General features: G+C 33.4%; 1 protein-coding gene across 1 annotated transcript; it reads left to right on the top strand.

Annotated features, from left to right (window-relative positions):
• Window positions 1-1,348: 1,348 nt before the first annotated feature.
• LOC110462888 lies at window positions 1,349-15,177 on the top strand. The gene is made up of 11 exons (XM_021517125.1): window positions 1,349-1,458; window positions 1,582-1,689; window positions 6,881-7,102; window positions 8,878-9,017; window positions 9,648-9,783; window positions 10,779-10,919; window positions 11,379-11,600; window positions 12,590-12,742; window positions 13,750-13,845; window positions 14,129-14,213; window positions 14,700-15,177. Exons 2-11 carry the CDS (start codon window positions 1,620-1,622, stop codon window positions 15,145-15,147), a joined length of 1,713 nt encoding a protein of 570 aa, XP_021372800.1. The 5' UTR covers window positions 1,349-1,458; window positions 1,582-1,619; the 3' UTR covers window positions 15,148-15,177.
• The last annotated feature ends 130 nt before the right edge of the window (window positions 15,178-15,307 follow it).

The following is a 15,307-nucleotide window of genomic DNA, read 5'->3' as shown; positions in this document are numbered from 1 at the left end:
ATCATTGGGGAGTCATTTTTACCCAAATTCGATCTAAACCCCTAGAACATGTAAAATAACTCTGAACACTTTAATTTAGGTCCAAATATAGCTGTTACAAATTATCAGCTCCCTGTGAAAAATTACACCGAATCAACATATTTATACGATTTTTCACTCCATAATTTGAGTAGACGGCGAGATACCCATACATTAATATAGAAACTTGAATAACACACACTTGCGAGCTACATCTCCCGTTAAAAGATCAATATGATTTTCGTAAAATCGTAAATTTCTTTTTGTGTGCAGTTTTTTGTTTCCTTAATATACATTCGCCTCATCCTATGTTTTAAACTTTGTCAAAAGAGTACACGGCTATTTCAGCTTTTGACTACATACATCAACACTCTTGACACATCGCAGACAAAAGGTAGACCAGGGAGGTTTTACTGTTATTCTAATTGTTCACAATATCCCATTTAAACATCAAAATATATCACTTGTCCGCCAGACATATTGAGCTTCTCACTTTATTTTTTCCTCTTATAATTACGAAGTTGGAATTTTATCTTGTCGCAGAACAAGATTAATATCACTGCATCGTTCACAGCAAGAAAAAACAGAGACAGTTAAATGGCAAAAGGAGAAGTATGGTTAGATTTCCTAAAAAATAACGAAAATCTGTCATTTACATACATCTGAGGACAAAAAATATACATCGTACATTGAGCTTAAAATGTCAATACTTTCATGCTGATTACAAAACAAAACACAGAAACACGTGAAACAGTAAAATATTTCCGCTTGTTCAGTCTACTCAGCTGTAAATGAGTAATTGTTTGGGCAGTGATTGAATTGTAGAATGCTAGCTTTGAGCGCCGAAATGGCAGCACCGGCTGTATGCTCCCCAGGGAGTTGAGAAAGATATTGGCTGGTTGCAAAGGCCCTATAACCACAGATAATAATTTGTGAACCGCTTTGAGACAACCTACGAACTAGATTGTTATAAAGCGGTATATAAGAACCTCGAATTATTATTAAATTATTATTATTATACAACATCACTGTAAAGCATAAGAATCAAAGTACCCGAGGCAAAATGGATTCTGAGAACAGGTGCATACTTTGTACCATGTATACGGCAACTGTCAAGTAACATCAATTATGTTTGTAAAAAATGTCTACAGTGTACAGTAAAATCTCTTCAATTATGGCTGACACTGAAATCTGATATTTGGAAATAAGGTCGTGATAATGACCTCAAAATTGATGTGATATGGATTAAAGACTCCTCGGCGTATGAGTTAAAACGGATTAAAAGAGATTCAAGGCATCAACATTGATATGTAGACTCCAGCAGCAGCAGTGGCTGGCATGTAACTATCGTATTACAAGACGAGTCTGTTAGCAGGCTGACTTCATTTAAACACATACTTGGATGTTGTTTTACACTGTGCCCGACCCACACGCGTTATGGTGAGTACTCAAATGAATATGACGCTGTCATCCTGTTGCACTTGATCTTACAGTCCTTACACAACAGTACCTCATTCATTGTTAAACTGATCTACGATTCTCTGCTCATTTCACCACGAGCAGGTGACGAGGCATCCAGTGCACAATTTTCTCTCAGCGAAATGGCGGATAGTGTTTACGTATTGGTCGTTACAGCTGTACTCCATGGAACGTCCCTACTACCCGTACTTGGTAAGTTAGTTTTTGTCCCAGGAAGGTTGTGCACGTTTTAATTTCAAAACTAGTTCGTTTGCATTACCATTAGTTTAGTTTCACTTTATCTTCTACGTCTACTTTCACATGACATTTTTTATTTATTTGTCGAGTATGATCGGTCTTCAATACATCTAGGTTTAACGGCAACGACAGAGAGGGATTAAACAAAGCAGAGTTGCAGCGTATTTGTTTTGGTTTTATCAGTGTCCCCCTGAGGACAAATGGTAAACATTGAATATGCAGGGGCCCCATGAATCACTTCTGTAAGTTGCAACTAGACCATGTCTTATCTATGTCAGGGCAGTAAAAGTTTGTCACTTTAAATCATTGTGTCGTTATATAAACATGAGTTATATTCGATAATTCAGCCTTTTATATCATCTTTGTCTACAGTGGTACTCATGCCACTACGTTCAATATATCATGCTTATTATCTCTTGAACAGAGTTTAAAAATACTTGATCAGATGATACAAGTATCTATAATTTATCTCTATACAGAAATAGAATTTATGTTACAACTGAAAGTTTGACATGCTTACAAACAAATATATTACCATATGGATGCATTATATGGCAAACGTGACTATAATCACGTAGAAGAATATTGTTCTGGTTTAAACACTTTAAGAGAACACATACTTACTTGTAGTAGTAGTCTGTAAATGGAGTTAATGTGTTAATATGCATCAAACGAATCACTGAAGTAATAATTAATTAAGATGCAACATCAGGATTTGAAGATCCATGAAATAACTGACATGCCGTTATTTCTAAAACAGTTGAAACTGACTGACTCGTATTATTTGATAAACATTACCTTATCTTAAATTTGTAGCATTCGAATGTCTTATCAAATGAATATGATAGAAGACAGATTTGATCAAATAGAACGTTATCTGCACATACGAAACGTGATAACAGTCGACTTATTGTAGGTTCACTTACAATGTGTATGCAACCAATGACTCAGCAGAACAAGTTATTCAAATTAAAACGAGACAAGATAGTTTAGTGAAGAATGGGTATCGTATAGGTTGCTAAAGTCATTTCGTCAATCAATTTCATAATATTGACAAGATTTATGGTATAATTGTTGCTTTGAACAAAAAATTATATTTTACCTATCTATCGTAACTTTTAACAGACGCCAGTTCAATGAAAATTATCAAAACTAGAAATGTTTTACAATATCAAAAGTTTCTTCTGTAAATTACAGTTTATATCAAAACCAAAACATTGCATACGTCTGGCATCAAAGAACTCATTATTCGCCGAGAATTAAAAAAAACACGGATGGGAACTAAAAAGAAAAAAACTGCACTTGCTATTAAAATGTCTTGCGTGTAGACTAAAGTAAAAAGTTAACGCTCAGCTGATAAACATATTTATAAACATTTCCATCTCATAGCAACAGACTGAAGATAGGCACAACGCCAGATTTTAGTGGTGTTCTCACATGTGTGTGTCTCACCACACAGACGTTATTAAATGTGAATTATGTCTAATGTATTGTGGTCACAATGATTGACATTTTGGACTGATGGATCAAAGCCTTATTAGCTTAATCACTAAATTAACGCATATAGTTCACATTCAATATTGATTAAAAATAACGAAGCATAGCTATACGAGATCATGTTTGAATGTTAAACCATTAATCTAATGATACGAAAGATGCAAACGTTTGAATTGTTTACGAATATTCAAAAGAGCTGCATTTTGAATAATATCTTTACATTCTGTTAAGCTAACAAAGATTTGGACAGCCAGTCTTTAGTCATTTCATACGTGATGTAGAGTATCAGTGCGGGTTAGGCACTTCCGCTTGGTAACGAGTGGTATATATAAACCCTGTGTATACACTACGTATAAGCTAACTAGAATTAGTTATGCCAAGTCTAGTCACCTTTGTATATCTGTACAATCTCCTTTGTTACATTAACATATGTTTTGAAGCAGCATCATATCAGATGCATGATGGGAAATTAAACGTATGATATCATTTCACCTATAAGACAATGTGTTGATAACATGTACACCCTCTTTTTCACAAATATAAAAAAACGACCTGCATGCTAATCATATTGTGTAGATTTCTATGCCTTTACGATATAAATTAAAGCTATGTTTGTGTAGTTCGTTACTCAGCAACGACCTTTGTATAATTTTACAATGTATATAGGGCACGATATAAATGTTATATAATATCTTTATTGATTTACGTATTATATATAAATGTTAAAAATAACTAAAATGAATATGTCCGCCGGTGTTTTCAATGTAGTATCTCGATGTCCGACTTTGTGTATTATTAAGTGTCTTGTTGCAGGAATAATATTTCGTGAATCTAGTTAATTGTCCTTAATTTGTGATGACAAACTATGTAATATTTTAAGCGGGGCTTAGATAACAAATATCGGCTCTCACATTTTACCAAGAACTTTTAAGTCTAATTAATCTACCACATAAACATGTCATTGTAGATGTAAAAGGCGTAATGTTTAGGTACCGTTTATATCCTGACCACGCCTTCTACGACTATCTCAGGTTCAATTACATGAACCTAACTGAGTATAAAAACTCGAACCTTATTGATATGATACATTGGTAAACCATATGGTTGTTCATCCATTTGTATGCGGTCTGAAAACTCATAACGCAGTTTTTTCTCGGTATCTAGAAGGTGAGTCAGTCGGATGTAATATTGCGGGTCAAGTTCGAGCAGTTGGTTGCTGAAGTGTTAAAAACATGTTAAATGTATATAATATTGTGTTGCATATATATCTAGGAGAAATATGCACTTGTGATAATAGGTTGACAACACATGTGAGGCGATGTGATGTATGTAGGACTGTATTGCTGCAATAAATCTTCAATCTGTAACACAAATACATTATTAAGTTATGAATTATAATTTATAAAGATGTACATAAAAACCATATTTGTTATATATAATCGTAGTTATTTTATAACATATGTAAAGCTCCTTTACAACAATGTGTAAGAACATAAAATGGAATTAGCAGTAACATTTCTTCTAATAATTGCACTTTATATCATTGTTTAAAAAACCCTATCATTTTCGATTATTGTTTATGTATAACAATTTATTCACTCAGTTAATATAGGGGAATCCGAAGTAAAAATGAATAATGTGAAACAAATCCCAATTTCAAGGGTGATATGCAAATTGTTTACTTTATGTATACACATTTGTATATATAAAGGGATGGGAAGTTCTTGGGAATATCAAACCCTGAGACGCTATCAACAGCAAGGTGCTAGTCAGCCACAAATTGTTGCAGATAAATGATACGTTATCGCCTTAACATCAATTACCACTGCAGCTAACGTCTTTGGCACGTGTAAAGCTAAAATCACGTGAGAAATAAATGTGAGCTGATGGCACATCCAATAAACCTTTACGTCTATCTTAGATTAAAACGAAGTTAAGCGGCTGATGTGAAAATTTATATACAGATCCACAATTTCTAGTAATTTAATCTGATACGCATGAAACATAATAAGGATTTTTGCCAAACTACACGACGCGAATATTTACAAGCTGAATGCTAGTCTCATTTTTTCCAGTCCGGGTAAAGCGAGACAAGTTGAATTCATTTTTCCCGAATGATTTAATCACTGAAATTGTTTTCATCACGTTTATTTTTAGCATAAATAATATACTTAAGTTCGCAAGCAATTGAATGTTGTTGATTAGAATGTCTCATTTGTAAGCATTATAAAGGTATTTTACTACACTATTGAATGTATTTCGCGCTTTTAGAAGGGTATTGTATACTTTTGCTTTTAATACCTTGTCCGTTTAAACGTATCTGTTTGTTTCAAATCTCAACTAATGACTGTACTCTATTGTTGGTAAAACAATGATAAGAACATATGCTCAGAAACACGATCTTTAGAGGTTCAAATTCATACCGGATATCGCCGAATGTTCTTATGGGTCAGTAAAATCCTGTATCTGACTCAAAATTGACTGCAAGATATGTTTCTAAATATATATCTAAAATATATATTTATGTTTTATGATCAATTTATTGCTTTAAATGGGAAGTCTGCATATTGCATTGAACATTACTATCTTATATATATTGTTTTATGTTTTTCAAAAGACGGAATTTTAATTTTTTTTCATAATTGATAGATAACTTTAATTTGCAACCAAGATAGTAAATTAAATCGTGGCATATCATTTAAAAATATCCGAGATCGATTAAACTTTTAAACTGCAAAATATTATTTTTTTTAAACTTACAGTACGACTTCTCTTCTAAACGTTAACATATTTGTTTAACAGGAGACAACTCAAAAGTCAAAATCTAGAAAATTCATAATGATGATGTTGTAAGAACACGATGCAAATTTTGTGAATTTATCATTTAATCTTTGCTTAACAATGTTCCTTCGAAATAAGTATATAAGTAAAGCTTTTATGCAATATTCATTTTCCTTCCATTTTTTTCCTCTAAAATCTTGTATATCGAGTAATAAAATAGTATTGATATATAACTATACATTTTTCTATACGGACTGAATGCAGATAAAGTACCGAGAAATGTTTATCACGATCAGTCTAAAGACAAATCGGCATGACTGCTCTATTTTTAACTGTAGTCCTGAAGACTTGGTTTGGAAAAATTGACCGTAATATTGAACAACTATTTTCTAGCGGTGTAAACAATTGTCAACGTTGATGTTGACATCAAGTTGACTTCTGCTTTCGTAAAAAAAAAGTCTTCAAATGTCGTTTCGATTAACAATTGGAAGGTTTTTTTAGAGTTGAAACGATTTTCAGCACTATATATTTAATAGATGTCTAATAAAAAAAGTCTACAACTGAATTTATAGGAGGGCGATAAAATAGATGGTATGTCAGTACTTCATCCAACTTATCACCTCTTGCTTGCTACTTCAGAAAGCAGTTTGAGCTTGGGTTTAAACAAACACATGTTTCCCCGCAAACCCAGTCAACAAATGTATGTTTTACTGCCGGATGTCAATTTCACGTCTTAAATGTTATTATTACAACATTTTATTTCATTTCTACTTTTCCGTCTTTTCTTTTTATCTCCGTACAACCAATCGTTTCCCCAGTCTTTCTCTTGATGGCCTCTTTGATTACAGTAATATCATCCAATTTTCAGGTGGGGAGATAACATCATTGCGTGGTATAGGAACGTACCACGGCCATGCCACGGTTTGGAAGGACGCCAGGAAAGACTGTCGAAACAGAGGCCAAAAACTCCTAAATATCGAAGATATCGATTATTGGGACAAAGTAGTTGATCAATTAAATGTCACAGAGACAGGTGCAACTATATGGATCGGCGGCCGTGAAAGCAAAGACACTTGGATATGGTCACATGGTACGTTTATGGATTGATGAACCTCATTAATAATGCTATACAATGTGAATGTTGATATCTTTCTTTATTTTGAAAACAAGTATTTTTTCAATGGAAAAGATTGATATAAACCAAATGCCCTTCAGCATGCAGCTTTACTCTTGGCGCCAAACTCTACGTGTTTGAGTTGAATATAAAAGCTCCGTGTATCACACTCTTGAACAGTGGTATGTCAGTGAAAGAAAATTGTAAATGAGCAGCAAGAAATCCACACTCCTAACAAGCAGAACACCTCTACAATCTTCAATTTGTAAACGTCAAGCCTTGCAGTAGCCTGTTGGTGTTACATTTGCATGTATGGCATTCATTGTTTTATGTTTTATCATTATTTATTTAAAGGTTATATTTATTATTTTTAATTGTTATTATTACTTGTCTACTGATGCTCTTATCCTTGAATGCAAAGCGCATTAGTGTAATTTCCTTAAAATAAGACAGATCGTTATACAAATGTTGTAAATTAAATCTCATATCGAATATTAAAGTACATCCTATCACGAGAACCGAATAACCTGTGACTTACCTGCCTATCACAGTCGCATGCTTTACATTACAATGTTTACACGTGTATCACACAAAAGATCAATAGAATGAATTCCAAATGTCACAAAGGGGTAAAGGTGCTTAAATAACCTCTGAAACATCTCTAACGTAGTTATCACATAAATGTGTTGCATAACGTGCATATGTACTGACGTCATCATAAGGTTGATTTGCCTGTCTGTTAAATAACCCGTTTTTGTTTAGAACTAAAAGTAGCAATTTGTGCTTTTAAAATGGCAGTAGAATAATATGCACTTCCCAGGAATCCTTTTACATATATCTATAAAATCAAAACAATACGATAATTAACGTCTAATTGCATAAAAGTCCTTCTTAACATTACATGTCATCAAATGAATATTTGCGGAACAATGATGAAATATATTCTCAGTGTTCAAGCTGTTCAAGTCCAATCATTAACAAAAGAAGGCAATAACGCGAGGCGTGTGGTTAGTGAATCAGGATATTACTTAACTTAAGGAAGATCCTTGTACTAGAACGTGCTTTAATGGTCGTGGGAACGCGGACCCGTGCCTTCAGAACAACCACCAATTGTAATGATGACCACTTGACTTGGTTCTCTTCTCTGTTGCAAAACAACTTCTCCGTCGCCATCGTTGTTTCCCGTCACAAACACCATAAATAGACAGCTCATATTGTTCCTTAATAAGATTGACTATTTTGTATATCACAGGCGTGTTTATTTTAATTACACAAATAGAGCGAGTTATTGCCTTTACATGGTAGAAAATAACCCTGGTAGTTTAGCTTCCGCTAAATATGGTGAAAATCCTCCATGATTAAATTTTTATGATTATTATGAAGACAAGAAGTGTTTATAACTGTTTTTGGATATGAATATTATATTCTTATTAAATCTTCCGCGATTCAAGGTTTTCTGCGTGAAGTCATCCTTTATAAACATTTCACCCTTGTTTTGAGTATGAATTCTAGTTCACATTACGGTATGTTTTACCACTTTTTCCGTTACACAAAAAAGACTTTACAGCATGCAATAAATAAACAGTATTTCATAAAGTCATTCTGTTTCGTACATTTATATTTTTGCTGTGATCTGCTTTATGCTTTATTCCTGGAAATTGTGATAACACCAAACGTTATATTAATAATTCATAAGTCAATTGGATTTATATGATAATATTACTGATTCAAATGTCTTTTTTCTCGTATAGATTTATCCACACTTCAGACGGCGCCACTGGGCTGTTTCACAGAGAGGTTTACCTATCCTAGAAACTTCACCAATAACCAGCCAACTTTGTGTGCCAGCTTCTGTAAACACAGCATGACCATGCAATACGCTGGTCTGAAGGTAAGCGAATAATGACGTAAACACAATACGTTACTATTACGTAAATTGTTCGTATCTTCATACCTGGGAAACGACCATCATATATCTATACAAATCTGTATTTAAAAGTGTGAAGATGAGCATATCAATAAATAATCAAGTTTTCGTTTGGATTGTGTGTCTTCAATAATGGCTACTCCTCTCAGACTTTCAACGTCTCTTCTTATATATTCATGTGTGTTAATTTATGCATTTAATCTTCGTTTTACAGACCAATTTTACATGCCCTGTGTCTCATTTCTCTTATTGTAAAAAAAAGACTAATGTCGTCTTAAGTGACACTTTTAAAGTTTAATTTTGTCTCTTTTGTCTACTGAAATAATGGACGTTCTAAACTCAATTTGCGACATTCCTTTCATCAGAATAGCAAATATATACATTCCGAACGTTTAACGGTATTTTATATAGAATTTCTCCGGGATTTGCGTCATGCAAGATGTAATATCACGAATCGAGTTGTCAGAATTAGCAAGCGATAGCCACCATTTATGGAAATATTAATTGAAATGTTTGCAAAATACATTCATTTCATGCTTATTGCGTTTATATCATTATATTAAAACTAAATATGGTCCCATTGCCATTCAATAGGGGTCTGAGTGTTTCTGTCTCGGAGAAGAGACGAAGTTTAAGTCTGTACTGGATGCCAATTGTAACACAACCTGTCCCGGAAATAGGTACCAGAACTGCGGAGGCGAGAGCAGCGTCACTGTCTACAACACTGAAGGTGAGTACGGGCTCGTGAGAGGGGCTCGTGAGAGGGGCTCGTGCCATGGTTCTCCCCTTACAACAACACGTTATCTTAAAAACACGTCAAATAACAATTGAAAGTAAAGCACTTTGTGGAAGCCGTTTTATGAGATAAAAACAGATGCATGACTATGATAGGTCTAGTAACACAAATAGCTACTAGCCATTGAAAAGGACAGCTTAACTAAAAACGCATTAGTCAAAGGCTAAAAATGACTTTTTATAAAGATCAACTGTTCAAAAAAGAATCTGTAAAGATAAAGTTTCCACAAAATCGACCAATCCTAAAAACGACATAAAAGGTTCCTTGAATGGACTATTTTTATGTAAGAACTTTTATAGTCTATAATTTTGTATCACTCACTATTTGTTCAATCTAAGTATTGACTTAAGCAAAACTATAGACTCTTGACCATATTAGACCTGATAAAATCCATAAACAAAACAAATTATGATATACACTGTAAGACAATCTTAGAATAATGACCTGTCTATAACGATCGCCTTAATCTTGGATAGTGATATAAAAAGGTTTAATTGTTTAATGTATATCTTCCTTCTTAATTTGGTGTGTAAGCCTTCTTTTTTTTCTTCATAGAGGAATGTTTTTATTTTGACGTTAATTAAGTTTTATGGACAAATCCACTTTCACCGGAAGTCAAATTTTCATATTTTGAATAAGGACACCGTTGAAAGCACAGACACATACTATTTTTTCAGAAGAAGATTCATTTGGTGCAAACAAATTATACAGTCTTTTCTGCTTTCAAATTGTTAGCGCATTGATGAATAACTACAAAATATGCAACAACAAAAATATACAGAAACTTCAAACAGCTCAAGCATAGTATTTAGCCAAAAGCGCTAAATTTTGCTAACAGATATGTACATTTACATTGATATTGATATTACATTTTAAGAAACGTGGGCAAATAATGTTATTATTATTTTTTTACCGTATTCTTTATGCAGATTCATTGGGATGGCACATGCACAAACCAGATGCCGAGCAAACTCGACAGGACTGTGGACAGATCATGAGGATAAACAGCAACGTAACAATGTGGTACTCGGGCAACTGTACGCAGAGACACAAATACATCTGTAAAATTGGTACGTCCTCAAACCTTGTTATTTAATCTCTATATACCAGAGCATCATACGTACATAGCAAATTATCAAAATTAGCGAATTATATTGGCTGCAGTTCATCATTTGCCATTTATAATGAGGACGGTAAAATGATACTAAACGGCGATTATAACTGCTCAGCTTAATTTCCATGAAAGTTTCTTTGTTCTGTTTTCTAAAACCTGCATGGCTCTTCAAATAAGACGAAAAATATTTTTTTCTGAATCCAAACACAAATGACACCAAACAAAAACTATAACAAGAATAAAAAATTAAAAAAATTGTATAAGATATTGAGGAATATATTATGGGATATAATCTATTATTTATGTCTCCGTATTTTTTTCACACCATATTGATTGCACATAGCAAAATATCAAATACAAATAACAAAAAAAAACATTATAACGATACTCATATTAAAGATTGCACTTGTTTCAGTGAACAACCCTGGTATCTGTTCATTTATCAAGCGGCCAATTCCTTGTTATTATCCATCTGAGGACGCAAAAACATGGTTTGAAGCTGCTAAAAAATGTCAACAGATGGGGGGACATCTAGCAGACAGAGCTGTTGAAGACGACGACGAAGACAACCTGTTGACCCATAATTCGTTTTACTGGACGGGATTAACACGAATCAAACAGACGTGGAATGGTGGCAGTAAGTGTATTAAGTAAGGGTGCGTTTGCATCTTGCAAGATTTAAAAAAAAAAAAAAAAAAATATCTCCGCAGTGATTTGTGTCATATTAATCAATAAACAGTTGTAAAAACAATACACATTTAAAAAAAAAGTTACTTCAGTACTACAAATGTGAAAGTTTTTATGTAACTGGCGTATAACTTAAACGTAAATAATTCAGAAAGAGTACATCTATCACATTTTCATCACAAAATTCATAAGCACTTTCAGAATGTTACTACTGCAATCATTTGATTCATTTTTGGCAAGTTTTCTGCATTCTTTAAGTTTTGGTCATGCACCAATTATAAACCAAGTTGTTCTACCGAAATTTGGCTATGCTTTGTTGTTGTTTAGTTTTTATTATTTTGTTTGCGTCTTCAATTATGTACGAACAAATATATCACATCAAAATATGTGTGAATGGCTGAACCATGCATGGATAACATACTATTTGTTTAAATCTTCGGTGTTCCTCAATTCAACTGTACCATAAAAGTAACATTGTCTTATGTAATACATATACCTCTATAATAAAATGTTATTGAAAATGTCTTATGTAATACATATACCTCTATAAAAAAAAATATATATATATATAAATATAACAATAAAACCACTGCTATTGTTAGGTTATTAGGACGTTTGGTTTCGAAAATTTAATCGAGTGCATGTTCTGTAGTCTTCGAGCTTACATCCAGATATCAAAAAGAAATATTATAGCCAATGTACTCATTAAATATATTTTGTATTTTAAACATTATTAACATGACTTTTTTACGATTTTAACCCCACAACCCCCACACCAAACAAACAATAAATAAAAACAAAACACTTAAACAATTTGTCAATGTTTCTGCAGCATTTCGTATAAATTTTGAGTCTTTGTTTTTGACGTGAGGTGTATAATTTTTCTATTTTACTAAATGTGAGGTTAATATATATGAATATGCATATCTCTTTTAACAGATAAAAACGTAGTGGACTTGACTTTGCCCCGAGCAAGGAGGTTTGAGAATAGAACCCGGACATGCCTGACTTTACAGAGGGATTGGCAGGACGACTCTTGGTCTCTAGCTAGTGTATCGTGTAAAGAACGTCTGCCCTACATCTGTCAATCTCGTAAGTACAAACAACGTATTACCCAGAGATGATTGACCAATAAGATTGATAAGGTGGTCAGGATTCGAACCCTGGGCCTCAAATCAAAATCTGTTAACTCTAACCAACTGAGCTACCTTATCAGTGGTAATTCCCTGACCAAATACAATAATAATTAAGACAAAATTAAGAGGGGGGATTACTGTATGCCGGAAAACTACACTGAGGTTTTCTAGTGTTTTCCGGCATATGGGAGATGGATTCTATGGGGGACCGGGGATCCTTAATATTAACTAAAACCGATGTAATCACTTTCTCCGCTCACAAACGTTCTTTTTTAAGAGGGATCCTTAATATTTACATAAACGATGCACCAACTTTCCAACGATTAACGCATCACTTTTATATCCAAGAAATTAGATACATGACAGTTTTTTAATCTCATATCGCAATGTAAATGATGCAAATAGCAAAAATCTAAACAATCAACATGCATTGTTTAAATTATACTTCAAAAATAAACATATAACACAGACCTTCAGATCGGATATCGGTTCAGGGTATGTTTAAAGAATACTGCACATGTATGAGGGAAACATACATTTGTGTTTTATCAGAAATTAATCCTTTTTTTGATTTAATATGAGGGGCTCATGATTAATCGACCCAAAAAAGGATATGTGTCGGCAGATTGTCCTTATCCATTCGATAAGAAAGTTCATGATAAAGAATGCTTTGCATCTAATTTTTGTAAACATAAATGACCATTGGTGTATTAACAAATCAAAATCACTTTGTTGTACATACGTATTCAAAAATCAATACTGTACTTAGTATATCCAAAATGCTAGCTGAATCTAGGAAGTGCGTTATAAAATCCATGATTTCCTGATTGTACACTAACTCCATTGTATCGTAAAATAATTTCACCAAATTTTTGAATAAAACGTTTGAGATTTTGTTGTACTGTAGCATAAGAAGTACATGTTTACCTGCAGTATAGAAATTGTCTATTTGTTTACTTACAGTGGGAACCTTTGCCGAACCTGACGAGTATATAGACCGAAAAGATGTGGACTCAGAACTGACCAAGGCCGAATTAAACCAGGACGACCACCTGTTCGGTAAGTAGAACAACATAAAGAGTTTACGTTTGTGGTATTCTGTGTGCACTTGCAATTGCTGAAAAAGAAATAATTACAAAAATATGTCATATTCAAAGAGAATTTCAATGACAGCTTTGAAGTGTCTCGTGGTTCCGTGTTTTTTTTCACATTTTGATTACATTGCGTCTATTTTGTTACTCTTTGTAAAGTCAATTAACTTTACTGCATGTAGTGATGATGCTATGGTTTGAGCTTTAAATCGTATCAGGTTTTTTACACCACATACATCTGTCTTTTCCAGTCATATTCTTCATTGTTATTCCGTCGGCAGCGGGTGCCTTACTGATAATAATTCTCATCATAATCATCTGCAGCGTTCGTAGAAGGTAAGCCAAATCAAATCAAATCAGTATCGTGCATTTTTGTTAACATTTTCCAAATATTTGATGAACGCAATTTATTGTACATGGCCTAAGGAATATTGTCACATCATAAAAAAAACTTGTTAAACAAATACACCATTTGTCTCAATATGATATTATAATAATTATTCTGTCTTTTTGTTAATTTTTGTAAGGAATAAATCGAGAAAATAGTATACCGTTTATGAAATTTCTGCAGTAACACCATAAAGATTTTTTTCGAAGATGTGTGTTTCTATAAAATTTGTTGCTTTTTTCGATACATCGCCCATGTATTACTCAATGCAAAGATTAAGTGGAATGATACAGATGTGCGATGTATTACAACTTCACTTTTAAAGAAAATAATTAGTGTCCAAATAGTTTGTCGGTCGTAAAATAAAAATAAAATAGTGTACACATTTAATGTAAAAATTGTGTACTAACTAATGTTATTAAATATATTTCCAGAAATGCTAAGAAAGCTCAGAAAACGAAAGAAGAGGAACATTTTTATTTCGTACTGGAGAAAGAGGAAAGCATATATAACACTATAGACGGGCCTGACATGGTGAGAGAGACTCCCTACCTTGTTAAACCAGGATCCAAGGACCAAAATAGGACATCCAAAATATCTCCGAAACCAGACAATATAATAATAGACAACACATACAACCAGTTAGAATTCAAAGGGAGAATGTCTAACGCCTTCAGTAACGGCGTCTCGGTGCACCATGTCGACGACCCGATAGAGGATAACCCTTATGACGTCGTTCGGTCCTCGGAATACGACACAATTGAAAACATAAAGCGCAGCTGCTTCACGTTAGTAGATAAACCGTACGACAGGTGTGGGTCGTTTACAAGACCAGTACAGGACGTCAATTGTAATCAGAACAATATCAGAAATCCAAAGTGATCTACGTGATTTTTGTTCACATTACACTTTTAAAAAAAAAAATGTTAAAAAAAATGATTTGCATCAAATCAATGTAAAGGATCTAAAGTCCTGTGAAATCAGATATTTTAGTGGGCCTACATTTTGAATTCCCGAAAGAAAAAAAATATCATTTCGTTCG

This window comes from Mizuhopecten yessoensis, unplaced genomic scaffold, assembly GCF_002113885.1.
Source record: "Mizuhopecten yessoensis strain PY_sf001 unplaced genomic scaffold, ASM211388v2 scaffold10841, whole genome shotgun sequence".
NCBI lineage: Eukaryota > Metazoa > Mollusca > Bivalvia > Pectinida > Pectinidae > Mizuhopecten > Mizuhopecten yessoensis.
This window is presented reverse-complemented; position numbering and strand designations above follow the sequence as displayed.